The sequence below is a fragment of the Bombina bombina genome, chromosome 3 (assembly GCF_027579735.1).
Source record: "Bombina bombina isolate aBomBom1 chromosome 3, aBomBom1.pri, whole genome shotgun sequence".
NCBI lineage: Eukaryota > Metazoa > Chordata > Amphibia > Anura > Bombinatoridae > Bombina > Bombina bombina.
Genome location: NC_069501.1, coordinates 905,681,305 through 905,698,271, shown reverse-complemented (window position 1 = coordinate 905,698,271; position 16,967 = coordinate 905,681,305). Strand labels below are relative to the sequence as shown.

Genomic DNA, 16,967 nt, shown 5'->3' with positions numbered 1-16,967 from the left:
CTTCTATCTTCATCCATCCGGCGCGGGGCAGCTCCATCTTCAAGACATCCAACGCGGAGCATCCACTTCATTCGATGACTAAAACAGAATGAAGGTACCTTTAAGTGACGTCCTTTAGATTCCGATTGTCTAATAGCATTCTATCAGCCAATCAGAATTAAGGTAGAAAAAATCCTATTGGCTGATGCATTCTAGGATTGAGCTCGCATTCTATTGGCTGTTCCAATCAGCCAATAGAATGATTGGATCAGCCAATAGGATTTGCATCAGCCAATAGGATTTTTTCTACTTTAATTCCGATTGGCTGATAGAATTCTATCAGCCAATCGGAATCTAAGGGGCACCATCTTGAATAACGTCCCTTAAAGGTACCTTCATTCTGTTTTAGTCGTCGGAAGAAGAGGATGCTCCGCGATGGATGAAGATAGAAGATGCGGTCTGGATGAAGACTTTTGCCCGTCTGGAGGACCACATCTGCCAGGCTTGGATGAAGACTTCTGCCCGTCTGGAGGACCACTTCGCCCAGCTTGGACGAAGACGTCTCCCGGTAAGTCGATCTTCAGGGGTTATTTTTTAGATTAGGGGTTTGGGCTTGCAAAAGAGCTAACTGCCCTTTTAAGGGCAATGCCCATCCAAATGCCCTTTTCAGGGCAATGGGGAGCTTAGTTTTTTTAGCTATATTATATATATTATTTTATTTGGGGGGTTGATTGTGTGGGTGGTGGGTTTTACTGTTGGGGGGGTTGTTTGTATTTTTTTTTACAGGTAAAATAGCTGATTACTTTGGGGCAATGCCCCACAAAAGGCCCTTTTAAGGGCTATTGGTAGTTTAGTTTATAAAGTATTTAGTTTTAAATAGGAATAATTTAATTAATGATAGTAATATTTATTATGATTTATTTCAATTATATTTAAGTTAGGGGGTGTTAGGTTTAGGGTTCGACTTAGGTTTAGGGGTTAATAACTTTAATATAGTGGCAGCGACTTTGGGGGCGGCAGATAAGGGGTTAATAAATGTAGGTAGGTGGTGGCGATGTTAGGGCCGGCAGATTAGGGGTTAATAATATTTAACTAATGTTTGCGAGGCGGGAGTGCGGCGGTTTAGGGGTTAATATGTTTATTATAGTGGCGGCGACTTTGGGGGCGGCAGATTAGGGGTTAATAAGTGTAGGTAGGTGGCGGTGACATTGGGGGCGGCAGATTAGGGGTTAATAAATATAATGTTGGGGCAGCAGATTAGGGGTTCATAAGTATAATGTAGATGGCGGCGGTGTCCGGAGCGGCAAATTAGGGGTTAATAATATAATGCAGGTGTCGGCAATGTTGGGGGTGGCAGATTAGGGGTTAATAAGTGTAAGATTAGGGGTGTTTAGACTCTGGGTTCATGTTAGGGTGTTAGGTGTAAACATACATTTTATTTCCCCATAGGAATCAATGGGGCTGCGTTAAGGAGTTTTACGCTGCTTTTTTGCAGGTGTTAAACTTTTTTTCAGCCGGCTCTCCCTGTTGATTCCTATGGGGAAATCGTGCATGAGCAGGTTACACCAGCTCACCGCTGACTTAAGCAGCGCTGGTATTGGAGTGTGGTAATTTTTGCTCAACGCTCAATTCTTGTCTTTTAACAACGGGTTTCTGAAAACTCGTAATAACAGTGCTGCAAGTAAGTGAGTGGTGAGACAAAACTGCTCGTTAGCACCGCACAGCCTCTAACGCAAAACTCGTAATACCAGCGCTGGATGTAAGTGAGCGGTGAGACAAAACTGCTTGTTAGCACTGCACAGCCTCTAATGCAAAACTGGTAATCTAGGTGATAGATTATTAGAAATGACTTGAAAATAAAGCTCTGAGTGGAAGGTAAAATAGAAACAGACAGGTAAAGAAAGAGACCAACTAAAATGGAGGCAGTAAGGTGAGACATTTGTAATTATCAAGCAGCTACTGTACCTCTCAGAGAAGTATGGCTACAACACAGACAAACTAATAGTCACCAATATAGGGCTAGGTTACGAGTGGAGCGCTAACTGTTTTACACAAGTGATAAGGGGTATATTGCGGCTCTTTGCGCACATATTAAGCGTTTAAAGTAAACACGTGTATTACGAGTTGAAAGTAAACACGTGTGTTATGAGTTGATTTAACACGTCAGGTTAGTGTGACATCAGAGCTCTGGTTAACTGTTATGCAAGACAAAAAAGTAGCACAAAAAACATCAAAAATACATTGAAAGTGCAGTTACACTCATAATAACCCTGTCTGCTAAAAAAATTTAAATTCCATAAAAAAGTTAAAATGTCTCAAAGATTTGAGGTCTAAGCTGATAGAAAAAAGGCATGCAAAGGGCTTTAACATAGAGATACATACATACTCATGTATAAATATGCATATACATGTGTGTGTGTGTGTGTATAGATATATATATATATATATACATAAGTGTGTGTGCATGCATGTAAAAATGTATTTATGTGTTTTGCTCTATGTGTACTGCACATATTTCACATTCCAGTGTTCTTCACTTACAAGATAATGTCTTTTTTATTGTAAACATATATATATATATATATATATATATATATATATATATATATATATATATATATATATATATATATATATATATATATGTGTGTGTGTGTGTGTGTGTTAATACCTGTATATCTATTTCAATAGATACAGTATATAGGTATCGTTATGTATTTTACATGAACAGTATCAGATATATATATATAGAAATATTTATTAATAATAAACTGTACATTATTTTCTATGTGAAGAACATAGGAATGTAAAATAAGCGATTTGCGCATTTGGTTTTGTGATTTAAATCTTAACACGGTCGGGTTAGCGCACATAAAATGTAGTAATCTTAAAGTGTGATATTGAAATATTACATATAAAATAATTTAAAAGAAAATAATAAAACTTTTTACACATTATTAAACATACAGTAAAATATTCTAAATAATCCATAGAATATATCTATATATTTTACAGTATATTTATTAATGTTTAATCATTTTTATTAATTTTTTTAAAACATTTTATATGTAATATTTCAATAACTTGATTTAAGATTACTAAATTTTCATGTGTGCTAACCCGACGTCATTTAAATTGAAGTTGCGAAACACGATGCCCAAAACACATATTTTACATTCCTATATTCTTCACATAGCAAATAATGTACTTTTTATTATTAAATATATATATTTCTATTTTTATCTGATACTGTTCATGTAAAATACATATCTATACCTATTTATCCATAGGAATAGATATATATATATATATATATTTTTAAGAATAAATATTCTGTTATGTGAAGAACATTAAAATGTGAAATATTAATATTTCATGTTGGGTTAAGTGCTCTTGAATATACGCGGTCGGGTTAGCGTGAGTATGGTTGTTAGTTTATGGGAGAAGAATGTTACACTGTTGAATATTTTTTTTTTACTTTCAACTTGTAATACGATCGCAAACCGCAATCTAGCCCATTATTATAAGCACATCTGTAACTGTGTGTACCATGTGTTTATGTCTGTCCGTATAATTATTATTATTATTATCCTATATGAAATTAACATAATCTAAAGTACTAGGCATTACCAAACCATAATTTGATTTTATCCCTTTTGCTGCTAAGCCTTTTTTAACTCCAATGCTCAGCCAATTTTGAGCTATTTTTTGCTACCTACATTTAAACGCTTTAGTAGGTCAAATTTCCGTGAGTGACCCACACAAATTATATATTTTTTTCCAGCAGGCCCATTATATTTAGAAATTAATGGCATGTGAGATAGCTGTGGTAAAAACTGTAAAACAATTGTTTTTAATAGCCAAGTGACCACTGCTGTTACTATGATCACCTTACTAAATTGCCACATTTGAAATAGGGGCCTATACAGGTGTTTGGGGGTTATAATATAGATTAGAGAGGTCCCATTGTGCAGTACAGAAATAAAAGCACTTTATTTTCTTGTAAGCTGTTCACTGTTACTTCAGAGATCACCTGACTATGCAAAAAAAATCATTTATTTTTTTAAAAGGGGGACCTGTCTACTAGAAAATAAAACTTTATTAGGGGTGTCTAGACACACCATTTAAAAGAGCAGTTGATTATCTTTCAAATGAAGGGTCTTGGAGGTTTGTAGCTGCTAAGAGAGCTGAGATCAAGGGGTTTGAAAAACATCCCCACCATCCAGCTCCTTTGTAGCTACCGGTAAATCTTGGTTCAGCCCCTTTGTGACATTACAACGTATGTATGTGGCACTGGCACTCCTATAAAGCCTGTGAGTGCCACCCACTAGGCTACCAATGACCCCTGGCCTTTAGTGAGGGGATCAACAAAAACAGTGTTTTATTGTCAATCTCCCTGCATGACATGAATGGCTTGTCATGCGCCTACAGGTAGCGATGCACATGACTAGAACTCCTCATCATGTGCATCAAATGGGTTAATGGACACAAACTGTTCTGAGGATTCGGCTTCCTGAATTGAGAAAAAACAAGCAAAATATAACTAGCAATGTATTTGGATCACATAGCCTGAACTCAACTAAGGAAAGACAAATTTTCAGTGAGTTCAGATTCTCGAGTATACATTTTTTTAACAAAATTTCTGTACTTTCAAAGTTAAAGACTTCTTAAAGAATCATTAAATACAGCAGAATTGCATAATTAACAAGTGCAGACTGCAAAGGCAACGCAACAGCTCTAACTCTGAATTTCAAATGGTCAGTAGATTTTTTCTGACAAATTTTAAAAATGACTTTCATTTGCCGGCCCCCTATACCATGTAACGCCATCTGCTAATCACAGATTCACATATGTACACATTGTGAACTTGTGCACATTCTCAGTGTAAGCTGATGCCTCAGAAATGAATTTAGTCACTATTAAAATGGATATAGATTTACAAGTGGAGCAGTATTTAACACTCCCGCTTGAACGCTAATACTGCTAGAAGTAAGGTTTTTGTGCACGTCGGGTAGCAAACACCAGTGAAAAAAAACCTTTTCGCTCGGATGCCACTCATAATCTGGCCCTTTGTTATTGATTTACAGTAGTGTTTGGGGTGAATGGCTATATCCATAACTATAGAAAATGTGGCACAGTTAGTTGAGAAAAAAATAGTTCATACACTCACGCAACAGAGTAAGTAGAATCATCAAAAATCCCAAATAACTGAAAACGGAAACATGCTTGCATATTATCTGTATATCATACGCTGATAAATACATTTTAATTAACACTATAATTGAGCAGTGAATTACAAATAAAAACAGAAGGGATTTACCGGTGAGTACCCTGAGACCTTCCGTTGATGCTGCTTGTTTCAATGTCTGTTCAGCCTGTTCTCTCCTCTTTGACTCAAATTCAAGTGCTTCTTGCAATTTTCTTTTTGCCTTCTTTTCCTTTTTTAGTCTTTTTTGAATTATTGCTGTAAAAATCAAATTTGCGTTATTTGGGTCATGTTATACTGAATGCAAATAACAGATACTGAGTGCTACAACAAAGACTCTGGGGTCTATTTAACAAGGGTCGAATGGCCCCTGTTCCCCTTTTTTCCCCACGAGCCTTCAGGCTCACCGGAAACAGGAGTTTAGAAGCAGCGGTAAGACCGCTGCTCCTTAACTCATACACCGCCTCTGAAGCGGCATATAGCAATCCGCCGATCATGTATGATCGAGCTGATTGACACCCCCTGCTAGCGGCCGATTGGCCACGAATCTGCAGGGGGTGGCATTGCACCAGCAGTTCACAAGAACTGCTAGTGCAATGATAAATGCTGACAGCATGTTGCATTTATCGATGTGCGGCGGACATGGTTTGCTATAGCGGATCATGTCCGTCCACACAATGATAAATGGACCCCTATGACTTCTAGATTTTAAAAAAATTATTTTTATATTACTGGGGTGTTTTGTTTTTCTTAAAAAGGTTACAGCTTAAACCACCTTAATATATGTTTGACCTCATACATGCCATACAATTCACCATAAACATCATGCAGTATCTCTAGCCACGCATTATTACCCTTAATGCTGTATCCCCAAATAAACACTGAAAATATAAATTTAAAAATGAATGAAATACTTATTTAAAAATTATGAATCAAATCACTGATGCTTATATACTTTAAATATCAATATCTATCTATCTATCTAGCTATCTAGCTATTATCTATATCTATCTAATCTATCTGTCTGTCTGAATACAGGTGGTGTGACAAGTTAACATGTATTTTCTTGTTATAGTCTGGCCACGTATGTAGCAGCAAGCTAATTACACTTTACATGTCTTCCTTACAAGTCAAAACAGAGTTATTTATATTATATGGCCCACTATCAGTGCTGCTGTTGTAGTGTCTTCAGTCTTGGGTTTAACAGGAGGCATATTGTCCAATAGAAAGTCACAAATTGTCTCTTGTTGGGAGAGTGAAGGACAAGTGTTTTGTTACTTTCCCAAAAAGGAATAAAACAGTGTTAATGTAGAGAACACCAACATGCAAGTGTAGTAGAAGGAGAATTTGCATATATCAAATTTATATAACTTGAAGTGTATTGTCATGATGTAAATTTGATTTTTGTTGTCCTCCCTGGTCTAACGTATGTAGGTGCATTACTGACAGAGATTTATGAAAAACATTTTTTAAACTGAATCACCAACGGTATGAATAATCTTGGGGATTAATACATAGAATTGCCTTTGTTCATTACTTGTGTACTGTTAGTCAGCAATGAGATTATGGTACAGCTATCTAGTTCAGTTTCTTTGTTCAGACATTTGATAATAACACTGCTTTTACTAACATCAAAACTCCTGGAAAAACTAGTATTATGACCACCTAACCCACTTCCTGTCCTCCAACTCATTGTTTGACCCCCTGCAATTTAGCTTCCATCCAAAACACTCAACTGAAACTGCTCTCATCAAGGTTACTAACAATCTTCTTTCTGCTAAAAGTAACGGCTACTACTATATACCTATCTTTGTTGACCTCTTGCCTTTGACACAGTTAACCACACCCTCCTCCTACAAATTCTCAGTTCTCTTGGTCTCATTGACACTGCTCTCTCTTGTATCTACTTTTATCTTTCTTACAAATCCTTCTCTGTGCCATTTGCTGATGACTCTGTCAGTTGGAGTACCTCAAGGCTCTGCCATGGGTCCTCTCCTCTTCTCCATTCATACTTATTCACTGGGTAAACTTAACAAATTCAAAATTCTCACCCTAACCTACAAAGCCATTACCAACCTGCTCCCCGACACCTCTCTTCACTAATCCACAAATATACTCTAGCCTGCCCTGTAAGATCCAATATTGACCTGCTTCATGCATCTTCTATCATCACCTCTTACCATGCTAAACTGCAGGACTTCTCTCATGCAACACTTACCCACTGGGATGCTCTCTCTCATGCTTTCAGACTTCCTACTAATCTGCCTTTTTTAAACGCTCCCTAAAGACATTTTTGTTCATGGAAACCTACCACCCAATTCAGTAACACACGAATTCCACTTATCTAACTCTGTATTAACATCATTATCACCCTTGCAGTCCTCACCTCCTGCTTTTCACCCTTCTAGATTGTATGTTCCAACTAGATTAGGGCCCTCAATTCCTCCTGTATTTTATGTCAAATGGTGTTGTGTCTCTTACAAGTATAGTATCATTGTTTTACTTATATAATTTGTACCCATGGACAGTACTGCGGAATATGTTGGCACTTTATAAAGTATTATAATAATTATAAGATCTACAAACTTTATAAACAATTGTAGCATTGTATTATCTATTATAAGTGATGATTAATGTTATTTTTTTTTCTTCATGTGTTTTTTTCTAGTTTTCCATTGCTATGATTTGCCTTTTTTAGGATGTTCAGGGCTTGCAGTTAAAATATACTTATGGCTATCTTCCTAAAATCATAACATTTTTAAAACTTTATATATGTCTTCCCTCTGTCATAATCAATATATCTGCAATTGCAAATATTGCCACAAAAGGCAGCTATTTCTTCATTTATGTTCTGGAATTTCTTATTCCTAAAGTCATTACACTAATTTAAATGTTTTCATTAACTGATAAAATGTTACAGACATCACAAGAAGATTAAAGTTGAAAGAGCCACTATTCAACCAACTGTTCAATTTCACAAAAGAAAAAACATCATTGTTACTTTATAGTGGAAACAAAAATCAATGTAATATCTGAAAAGTTGTGTGGTTATTGTTAAAAAAGAGCACAGTTCTCTATGGCTTCACACAGACCAGGACTTAATAATCTCAAAGGTTGTGGAATAATCATGCTCTGACCCAACTGAATAATCTGTGCTCAAACAAGGTGGTTATGTTTGTGTTATTTGAAGATTAATGTTACACAGTCTACAGTTTTACTAACAAGGAAATACCTCTGTTCTTTTGCTCTACTGCAAGTTGTTTTTCTATGGTTTCTCTTAGTTCTCTTTCCCTGAAGAGTTCCATCTTCAGTTCAGTCTTCTCCATTTGTACCTGTTTCTCTTGAGCTCTGGCATTATCTATGGCAACCTTTAACAAACCCTACAAAAATATAAAATGTATTGTCAAAAAAAGACTCAATGCATGAAAATGAATTAAGCCAATAAGTGTGGTAGAATTAATATCTAATTCCTTGGTTTTTCTATAACGGCACTAAACACTGGTCTTGGACAACTGGATTTAAGAATGTCTACCAGAACTTAGTCAAATTCTAATTAACCAGATGAACCAGAGTTCAAAACCAGCCTTTTAAAACTGTAACAGTTATAACAGTTCTCATAAATTATAGTTTATCATATATTTAAAATATAGTTTTTATAGAAGTTAAAGAAAAATGTATAGCCAATATGTGCCACAGACAAATATTAATTCAGGTACACAAATACTGATGCTTTTTTATATGCATGATGGAAATTAGTAATGAAGAAGAAAATGCAAAATGTTATTAAGTCCTTTTTATACCTAGCATAACATTTTAAGCAACCTTTGCAATGCATGTATTTTGCATTTATTTTTTACAAAGCCTCACTGATGTTGAAATGAACTACAATACCCACCTTTTACAAACCCCTGGTTTCATTTGATGAGTATAATAAAATGCTGATCGATGTGTATGTATTGCTAAGTTGTTTGAATTTCTATTCAACTTTAAAGTGTATATTGTAAATTCCCTTTAATTAAACACGGTACTCATCAATTATATGAATTTAAACTACCTAGGTGTCCTTAAAGAGCAAATTATAATCCTCAACAAAGAAAAAACATAATTCAGATTTAGCATACGATTTGTAACAGTTTTCCAATTAACTTCTATTATCAAATCTGCTTAATACTTTTGGTATCCTTTGTTGAAGGAGCAGTTATGCACAACTGGGAGCTAGCTTAACACATTAAGTGATCCAATGAAAAGATGCATATATGTGCACCCCTCAATCAGTAGATTTTGCATGTCCTGAGCATACCTAGGCATGCTTTTCAACAAAACATACAAAGATACAAAAGAAAACAAAACAAATTAGATAATAGAAGTAAATTGGAAAGTTGTTTCAAATTGAAAAGACAGACTTTAAAAACAAGTTGAATACTCAGCTTCGTGAAATGAAGGTTATCCTGACCCCCGGTATGCAATTTATAATAAATATTTGAAAATTTTTTTTAACATGTTTTGTTGAAAAGAGGGGATTACATTAGATATAACTAGCAAGGGTAATTTCCAGAATTTGAGTTTCAGCATTTCTGCAGAGTGACAACAAAGAGGTTTCTCCATATCACCACAGAAAGGGATCTAATTTCCCACCAGGGGATTTATATTCCTCATGTATATGTGGTATAACCAGGTGAGCAGACTCTTTATTGGGATCACCTGTCTGTTATAAGACACAATAAGTCTTCTTCATGTCTGCTTTCCTATCTCTTAAATTGAATTTAGATTCCAGATCAGGGGTGGTTTTGGCTTTATTGGAATATAAAACTCAGAAGAGACTCTTTGGAAAATTATTCCATTCCATACAAAGATGTTTATATCTCTGTGCTTGCAGCGCTAAAACAAATATTTTTTTTGTTCACGTATATATAGGGGTGAAGGCCCAGAAAAGGCACTTTAAACCTTTGGAGTGATTTTCAAATTCAGTGATTGCAATCATTTTGTGGATGATATTATATATATATATATATATATATATATATATATATATATATATATCTCTACAGGAGATTTTGAGTAGAAATATTTTTATGCTTTAGTTTAACATTTTGTTTAACTGAAATCACTGACCTTTTAAACTCAAAGGTAAATTTCACTGGCCTCCAGCTTTGTACTTATAATATATTTTATTGTACAACATTTACAGACTTCATGAAAAGTCTAGATTAAAGGGACAATGATGAACCCAATTTTTTTATTTCATGATTCAGATAGAGCATGCAATTTTAAGCCACTTTCTAATTTACTCCTATTATCAAATTTTCTTCATTCTCTTGGTATCTTTATTTGAAATGCAAGAATGTAAGTTTAGATGCCGGACCATTTTTTGTGAATAACCTGGGTTGTTCTTGCTGATTGGTGGATAAATTCATCCACCAATAAAAAAGTGCTGTCCGGAGGTCTGAAACAAAAAAAAAAGCTTAGATGCCTTCTTTTTAAATAAAGATAGCAGGAAAACGAAGAAAAAATGATAATCGGAGTAAATTACAAAGTTGCTTAAAATTGCTTGCTCTATCTGAATCACAAAAGAAAAAATGTGGGTTCAGTGTCCCTTTAACGAATGAACGGATGAATGAATGACAATCTATTGACATTGTCAATTTCCTTAAAAATGTTGATTAATTATACTAGATTGGTCATACAAATATACTTTATTGATAACTTCAATAAAATACTAAATATACATTAATATTTAAAAAAATATATTTTTAAATGGTAATAGCAAATTCCTTAAAAAAAAGCACTGCTTTATGGATCTTGCCATCTATTTCACAATACAATAACAATTCCTTGTATTAAGACTACTTAGCATTATTCAGCAATGCTATTCTTTATTTTACTTCATCAGCAACAAACAATTAGTAACAAATGAAAGAGATCATTACATCAAGTGCCCCTTAAGATCACCCCAATTAAAAATTTAGTTTAGCTTTATTTTAATTCTAAGATACTAAATTCTAATTTTCTGCTCTGATTGGTCTTGTTGACTTATCTTTGAAAGATGTACTCTATGTGCAATGCCTAGAGATTATTTAGCAAGATGCCAATGTTGGCAACACTTAATGTGTTGATTGGTTGTATTATCAGAAGCGGAATAAAATCCATAAACAAATAACATGTAAGTAAACAAAATGAATGTTTTTCCATTTAGCATTTTTGATAGATGTGTAAAGTGTAAAGTGGGAAATGGTCATGCATTGCATATTTTATGCTAAATTATTTTATATTTTTACTCTTTTTTTGCAGTAACAGATTTATTAATATATTAGACAAAAATAAGGCTAATAAGACTTAAATGGACACTTGGAAACCATGTGACAAATGCAGAGAAAACATAATAATGGATGTTCTTTCAAATTGAACAAGGATAAAATATTATAAAAAGAAACACTGTACACAATTCACTAAAAGGTATCCCCACTCTGACCAGTTCCTGTATTACACTATGCAGCTGATTCAATAAAGACTGAATAGATGAGTACTGCAGTAAATCTGCACTGAATAAAATAGCAACTGGTAGAGTTAGAATTTTTTCTTTGTAAATTCTGCCCTCTTTATGTTCTGCCCAACATTAATGTAAGTATGATTAGACCCAGCAAATCACGCAGTCACATACCATATACTACTTTTTTAACTTTTCTCAATCACACTATGGTATTTATTTTCAACAAAGGGGGCATGCAAAGATTTAAGGAAGCCGGATTTGTCATCCATATACTAAAGAAAGCAGTAGATGTGGGAGGAGGATCGGCGTTATGTTTACCATAACGCAATGGTATTTTAAAAAATAAGTGTATTTGTAAACTTTAATGAATTAAAGTGCCCCTGTTTTAAGATATTTGTTTTGATACTGGGCTTTTATTCATTAAAGTTTACAATCACTTTAAATACACTTAATTAACTTGTCAATCTCTATGTGTGCTGCTGGTAGTATAGGGATAGGACGGAGGACTGAATATTACTGGTAGAAAGGGGGCGAACTTATATCCCTGTGATGGTGTTAATATCAGAAGTTAATGTCTGCTCAGTTGCTAGAATATAGATAATATATAAACTTGGCATGGGTGAAGGGGTGGCATGTTTTTGTGTTCCTACGGCAACACAAAATCAAAATTAACCACTCAGTTGTCCTGTTAATGTAAAAGCAGAACAAGAAATGTAGTAGACATCTAGTATTTATTATCATTATACAAGAATATGTCAGTTAAATTAAACCTTTTGAAAAGACTTGTGATGTTAGTACCCTACGACAAAAGCATCAACAAGTATAATAAATATATATGTGAGGACCCTTTTCAGTGACCTTATCAACCATGCAAACAACTGAACACTATGACATTTTTCTTTAAAGTGGTCAAATCTATATAGTAATATTTATTTAGGGATACTATTGACAAAGATGTGAATTTGAAGTTTGTATTTTATATATATAAAAGGTCTTTAAAAAGTCTTTTAAAAAAAAAACTATTCTATAAAAGGAAGAATAAATGGAAATTGATTATAAAATGTTGCAGTGGTCATGAATTGTGAAAAAATGTGAGCAATTTTAATGATAATTTTTTATCCATGTATGTGCCCATAGTTATATTAATGGTGCCCCTTTTTATCCTGCTACACTGTGCATTTATTATATAAAATCAATATACACAGTCATTACAAAATACATGGAAATTGCACATTTACACTTTAAGGTTTGTCCACGTACATCCTTAGAGTGGACTGGTGAAAGTTAACGGTGATGGCCCAAAAAGAACTTGGCCAGGCCTAGCACCTACGCCTACATATAGTAATGCATTTTCTGATGCAGCAAAAGACAGCAAAATGTAATGGTGCAGAGACCTTGCAGCCTTGCATCTGGTCTGTGTATGTGTTTTCCATCTATGGTATCTATCTATCTATCTATCTATCTATCTATCTATCTATCAATCATCTATCTACTATATATAATATATATATAGAGATAGATAGATAGATAGATTGATAGATAGATAGATAGATAGATAGATAGATAGATAGATAGATAGATAGATAGATAGAGAGATAGAGAGATAGAGAGAGAGAGAGACTCCATATGGTAGGTGCCCCCCCCCCCCCACACACACAAACCTGAAGCTCCTGTATACAACTCTCAGCCATGAAAGGAACACCTCCAGCTTTGTGGCCTTCATACTAATGTGTTTGTTTGTAAGTTATCTCTTTTGAGAAAACTTTTCTCATCTAAGATCTTTAATAGTTTACATTCTATTCCTGCAGTGCTATATAAGTTGAATTTTATTTATTTATACTCAATTAAAATTTAACTTTTAGATGTGGATAGTGTACCATTATAACCCCTATTTGTTTATATTGTTTTTCTTTTATTTATTCTAATCAAAATGTATTTACATGTACATATGAAGCTTTCATCTACCTGCTCAACTGTGCCTTATCTTCTAATCTAAAGTAAAGATGCTTCTGTTTACATTACAGATTAAGACATCCAAATGGAAAATACTAGATTCACTTACTGGTTAAACTATGAAACTATGAAAGTATAACGTATAAAATTTAAACTAGTTTAATAATGGAGCACAAAATTATCTTAAATATTACAGAGATTTAGATACCTCTAAAATGTGAATTTCTCAAATGTTGTTTTATCCATTTTTTATTTCATTCATTGTGGTGATTTTTCAGGATAGTCATACAAAAGTTAGCAAAATGGGGACAACCCTGAATTAAAACTTAATACTGCCATCTGCTGCAAAGTGATACAAAATACAATGGAAAATGATGCACATTACATCTATATAAAGAGGTGCAACATCAACTGCATAATTATATTTCAATAAATGTTAAAAAGTGTCCCTCAAATGACTTGATTTTCAAGAGATTTCTAGAGTTGGGATATTAGGCCAGCAACTAAGGAAGTGTATATAATTTCTGTTCTATTTGTTTGAAACAACAAATGTTGGTAACATTTTTTTATCCTAATCAAATTTTGAATGTTTGAATATTTGACCATTTATAAAGCTTTTGAAACACTCAAGTTAAAGGACCACTGAACACAGTAGAATACCATATTCAATAAATGCATAGTAAAGAGACAATGCAAAAGCATTTTTTTTTCTGACAAATGTCAAAATTAGTTACATTTTCCTTCCGAATGCATCATGTCACAGTCATTAGCCAATTACACAATGCATATACGTATATCCTGTGAATCTTGCACAAGCTAAGTAGGAGCTAGTGCCTCATAAAGTGTGCTTATAAAAAGATTGTGCACATTTAAATTGTGTGCTCTATGTGAATTAGTTAAATTTTGACTTGACTGGCCCTTTAACATTTAAAATGTGATTCTTATAGTCTAAATCTATTAGAATAAAAATGAAATGGTAATTTAATTTACTCTCAAAATTAATTTTATTATTCTAATGCAACTTTTCAAATATTTGCCCATCCTACCATGTCTACACACGTTCGCTACTTTTTGTCTACTACAGAAATATAGTGGCTATTTCTGGGGGGACATATTTATGGTACTTTACTGGCTGTTTTACTTTTAAACTCCTATATTATTAATCTTTCAAGAAGAAAAAGTTACTGTGTGGAGCTCTGCTAATTTCTTTTCTTCTCCAAAATGGTGGCATTGACAACGCATTGTACCTTTTAGTTAGGAGCAAACAACTTATCAGCACTATATCCTCAAATTATAATTTCTTTATATTTTTTTAATGTGAAGAATTACTACTTTGAACCATAGATGACCACTTTGTAATTCTGAAGTGTTGGAAGTTACAGTTAAATACATCCTCTTAGTACCACCTCCTACTCCTGTTTTCAGGAATTCTCTTGGACCACACAGATCCTATAAAACTATTTTTCTCAGTATATCTACTCTCCCCCACTATTCAAAGTTTCAATTTCTAGCTCAAAATGTGTCTCTTTAGAGAAGCCTACTGCATAACCTATTAGTCATTCAAGACCAGTTATCCAGACTAGAAATTCATCACCTTTAACTGGGTATGGTCTTCAGTCAGTACTCTCCACAAACTAGACTGTAAACTGTCTAAGGGCCCTGTAATCTTCCTATCCCAGTCTGCCTTTCCTGTTTAATCTATTTATTATAACCATTGTATAGTGTTTCAGAACCTGATGGTGCATTACACATAAAGATGATAATGATGATGATACAGCAATTATATGGGTATCAAAATATCATTAAAAGGGACAGTCTACTTGAAAATTGTTATTTTTTTAAGAAGATAGATAATCCCTTTGTTTCCCATTCACAGTATTAATATAAGTTTTATCTCTATGATAACCTGTATCTAAGACCCCTTATCGCAGTGCTTTTTACAAACTTGCATTTTAGCCAATCAGTGTTGGTTCTTGTATAACCGATATCATTCTCCATGGGAGTAAGTACAATGTTATCTATATGGCACACATGAACTAGTACTGTCTGGCTGTACTGAAATATTGTAAAAATCTCTAAAGTAAGTGCAGGCTGCAGGGGCTTAGAAACAGGCACATTTAGAAGTTATAAAGTATATTAATGTAACAGTTTTGGTTATGCAAAGCAGGGGAATGGGTAAATAAGGGATTATGTATCTTTTTAAACAATAACAATTTTCAAGTAGACTGTCCCTTTAAAGGGATACTAAATCCAATTTTTTTCTTTAAGCAACTTTCTAATTTACTGTTATTATCATTTTTTCTTTGTTCTCTTTCTATCTTTATTTAAAAAGCAGCAATGTAAAACTTAGGAGCCGGCCCATTTTTGGTTCAGAACCTGGGTTATGTTTGCCTATTGGTTGACTAAATGTAGCCACCAATAAACAATCACTATTTAGGGTGCTGAACCTAAAATTGTCCGGCTCCTAAGCTTTACATTCCAGATTTTTAAATAAAGATACCAAGAGAATGAAGAAAAATTGATAATAGGAGTAAATTAGAAAGTTGCTTAAAATTGCATGCTCTATCTGAATCATGAAATAAAACAATTGGATTTAGTATCCCTTTAATATGAAGGTCATTATTAACAGCTGTTACACAACTCATTTAATTAATATCTATTAAAGCGCTATGTTAAATAACAATGCATTTACATCACTGTGATAGTAATATTGAATTTAAGTCAGTATGCTAATAGCTAATAGTTGGGTCCAATTAATACATTATTGTAAAACAAAGCATATACTGTAGTAAACAATAAATATTACAAATTTGAGTTGATGTTATCGTTGATAAAATGTTGATTTATTTTTCCGCTTCAGACTTAGAAAGGCCTACCTGGATATTAGTTAAAAGTGTTTCTATGGAAGACAAACCATCAGGAAATAGAAAGGGTGATGGAAACCCAGGCGGTAGAGGTTGCCCATGTCCTGTTAGAGAAAGTTTCTCAAAGCTGTCTCTTGCAGTTGGTGTGGAGAGCGGGGTCTCATCTGTATGTGATTGAAACAAAAATATAGAACAAGTTACGCTTGTCTGTTTTTATTAGACCTCAGTAATGGTTTCCCTAGTGGTTTCCAGAACATTTATTGCAAATTGGTTCCTGCTATCAAGAGAAAATGCTTTCTGCTGAATTTTCTTTAATGAAAAAGCTGTGGCGATACAACAAGATAACATTAATGAGTAACTTTATAAGCCTTTTAAATGCAGTCTCTAATGAGACTGAGTTTACAATGCAAGAGAATCTTTCTAAAACAAATATTATCTCACATATACTTGTGATAATATATTCATGCTGACTTTATGA

General features: G+C 33.8%; 1 protein-coding gene across 3 annotated transcripts in view; it reads right to left on the bottom strand.

Annotated features, from left to right (window-relative positions):
• The window catches only part of DACH1 (dachshund family transcription factor 1), a 518,737-nt gene that overhangs the window by 38,989 nt on the left and 462,781 nt on the right, over nucleotides 1-16,967 (bottom strand). For all 3 annotated transcript variants that reach the window (XM_053707935.1, XM_053707936.1, XM_053707937.1), the window contains 3 exons: nucleotides 16,502-16,653; nucleotides 8,418-8,565; nucleotides 5,300-5,443 (listed from right to left, as the gene is read on the bottom strand). In XM_053707935.1, coding sequence (XP_053563910.1) covers nucleotides 5,300-5,443; nucleotides 8,418-8,565; nucleotides 16,502-16,653 — 444 coding nt within the window. The remainder of the gene's footprint in view (nucleotides 1-5,299; nucleotides 5,444-8,417; nucleotides 8,566-16,501; nucleotides 16,654-16,967) is intronic.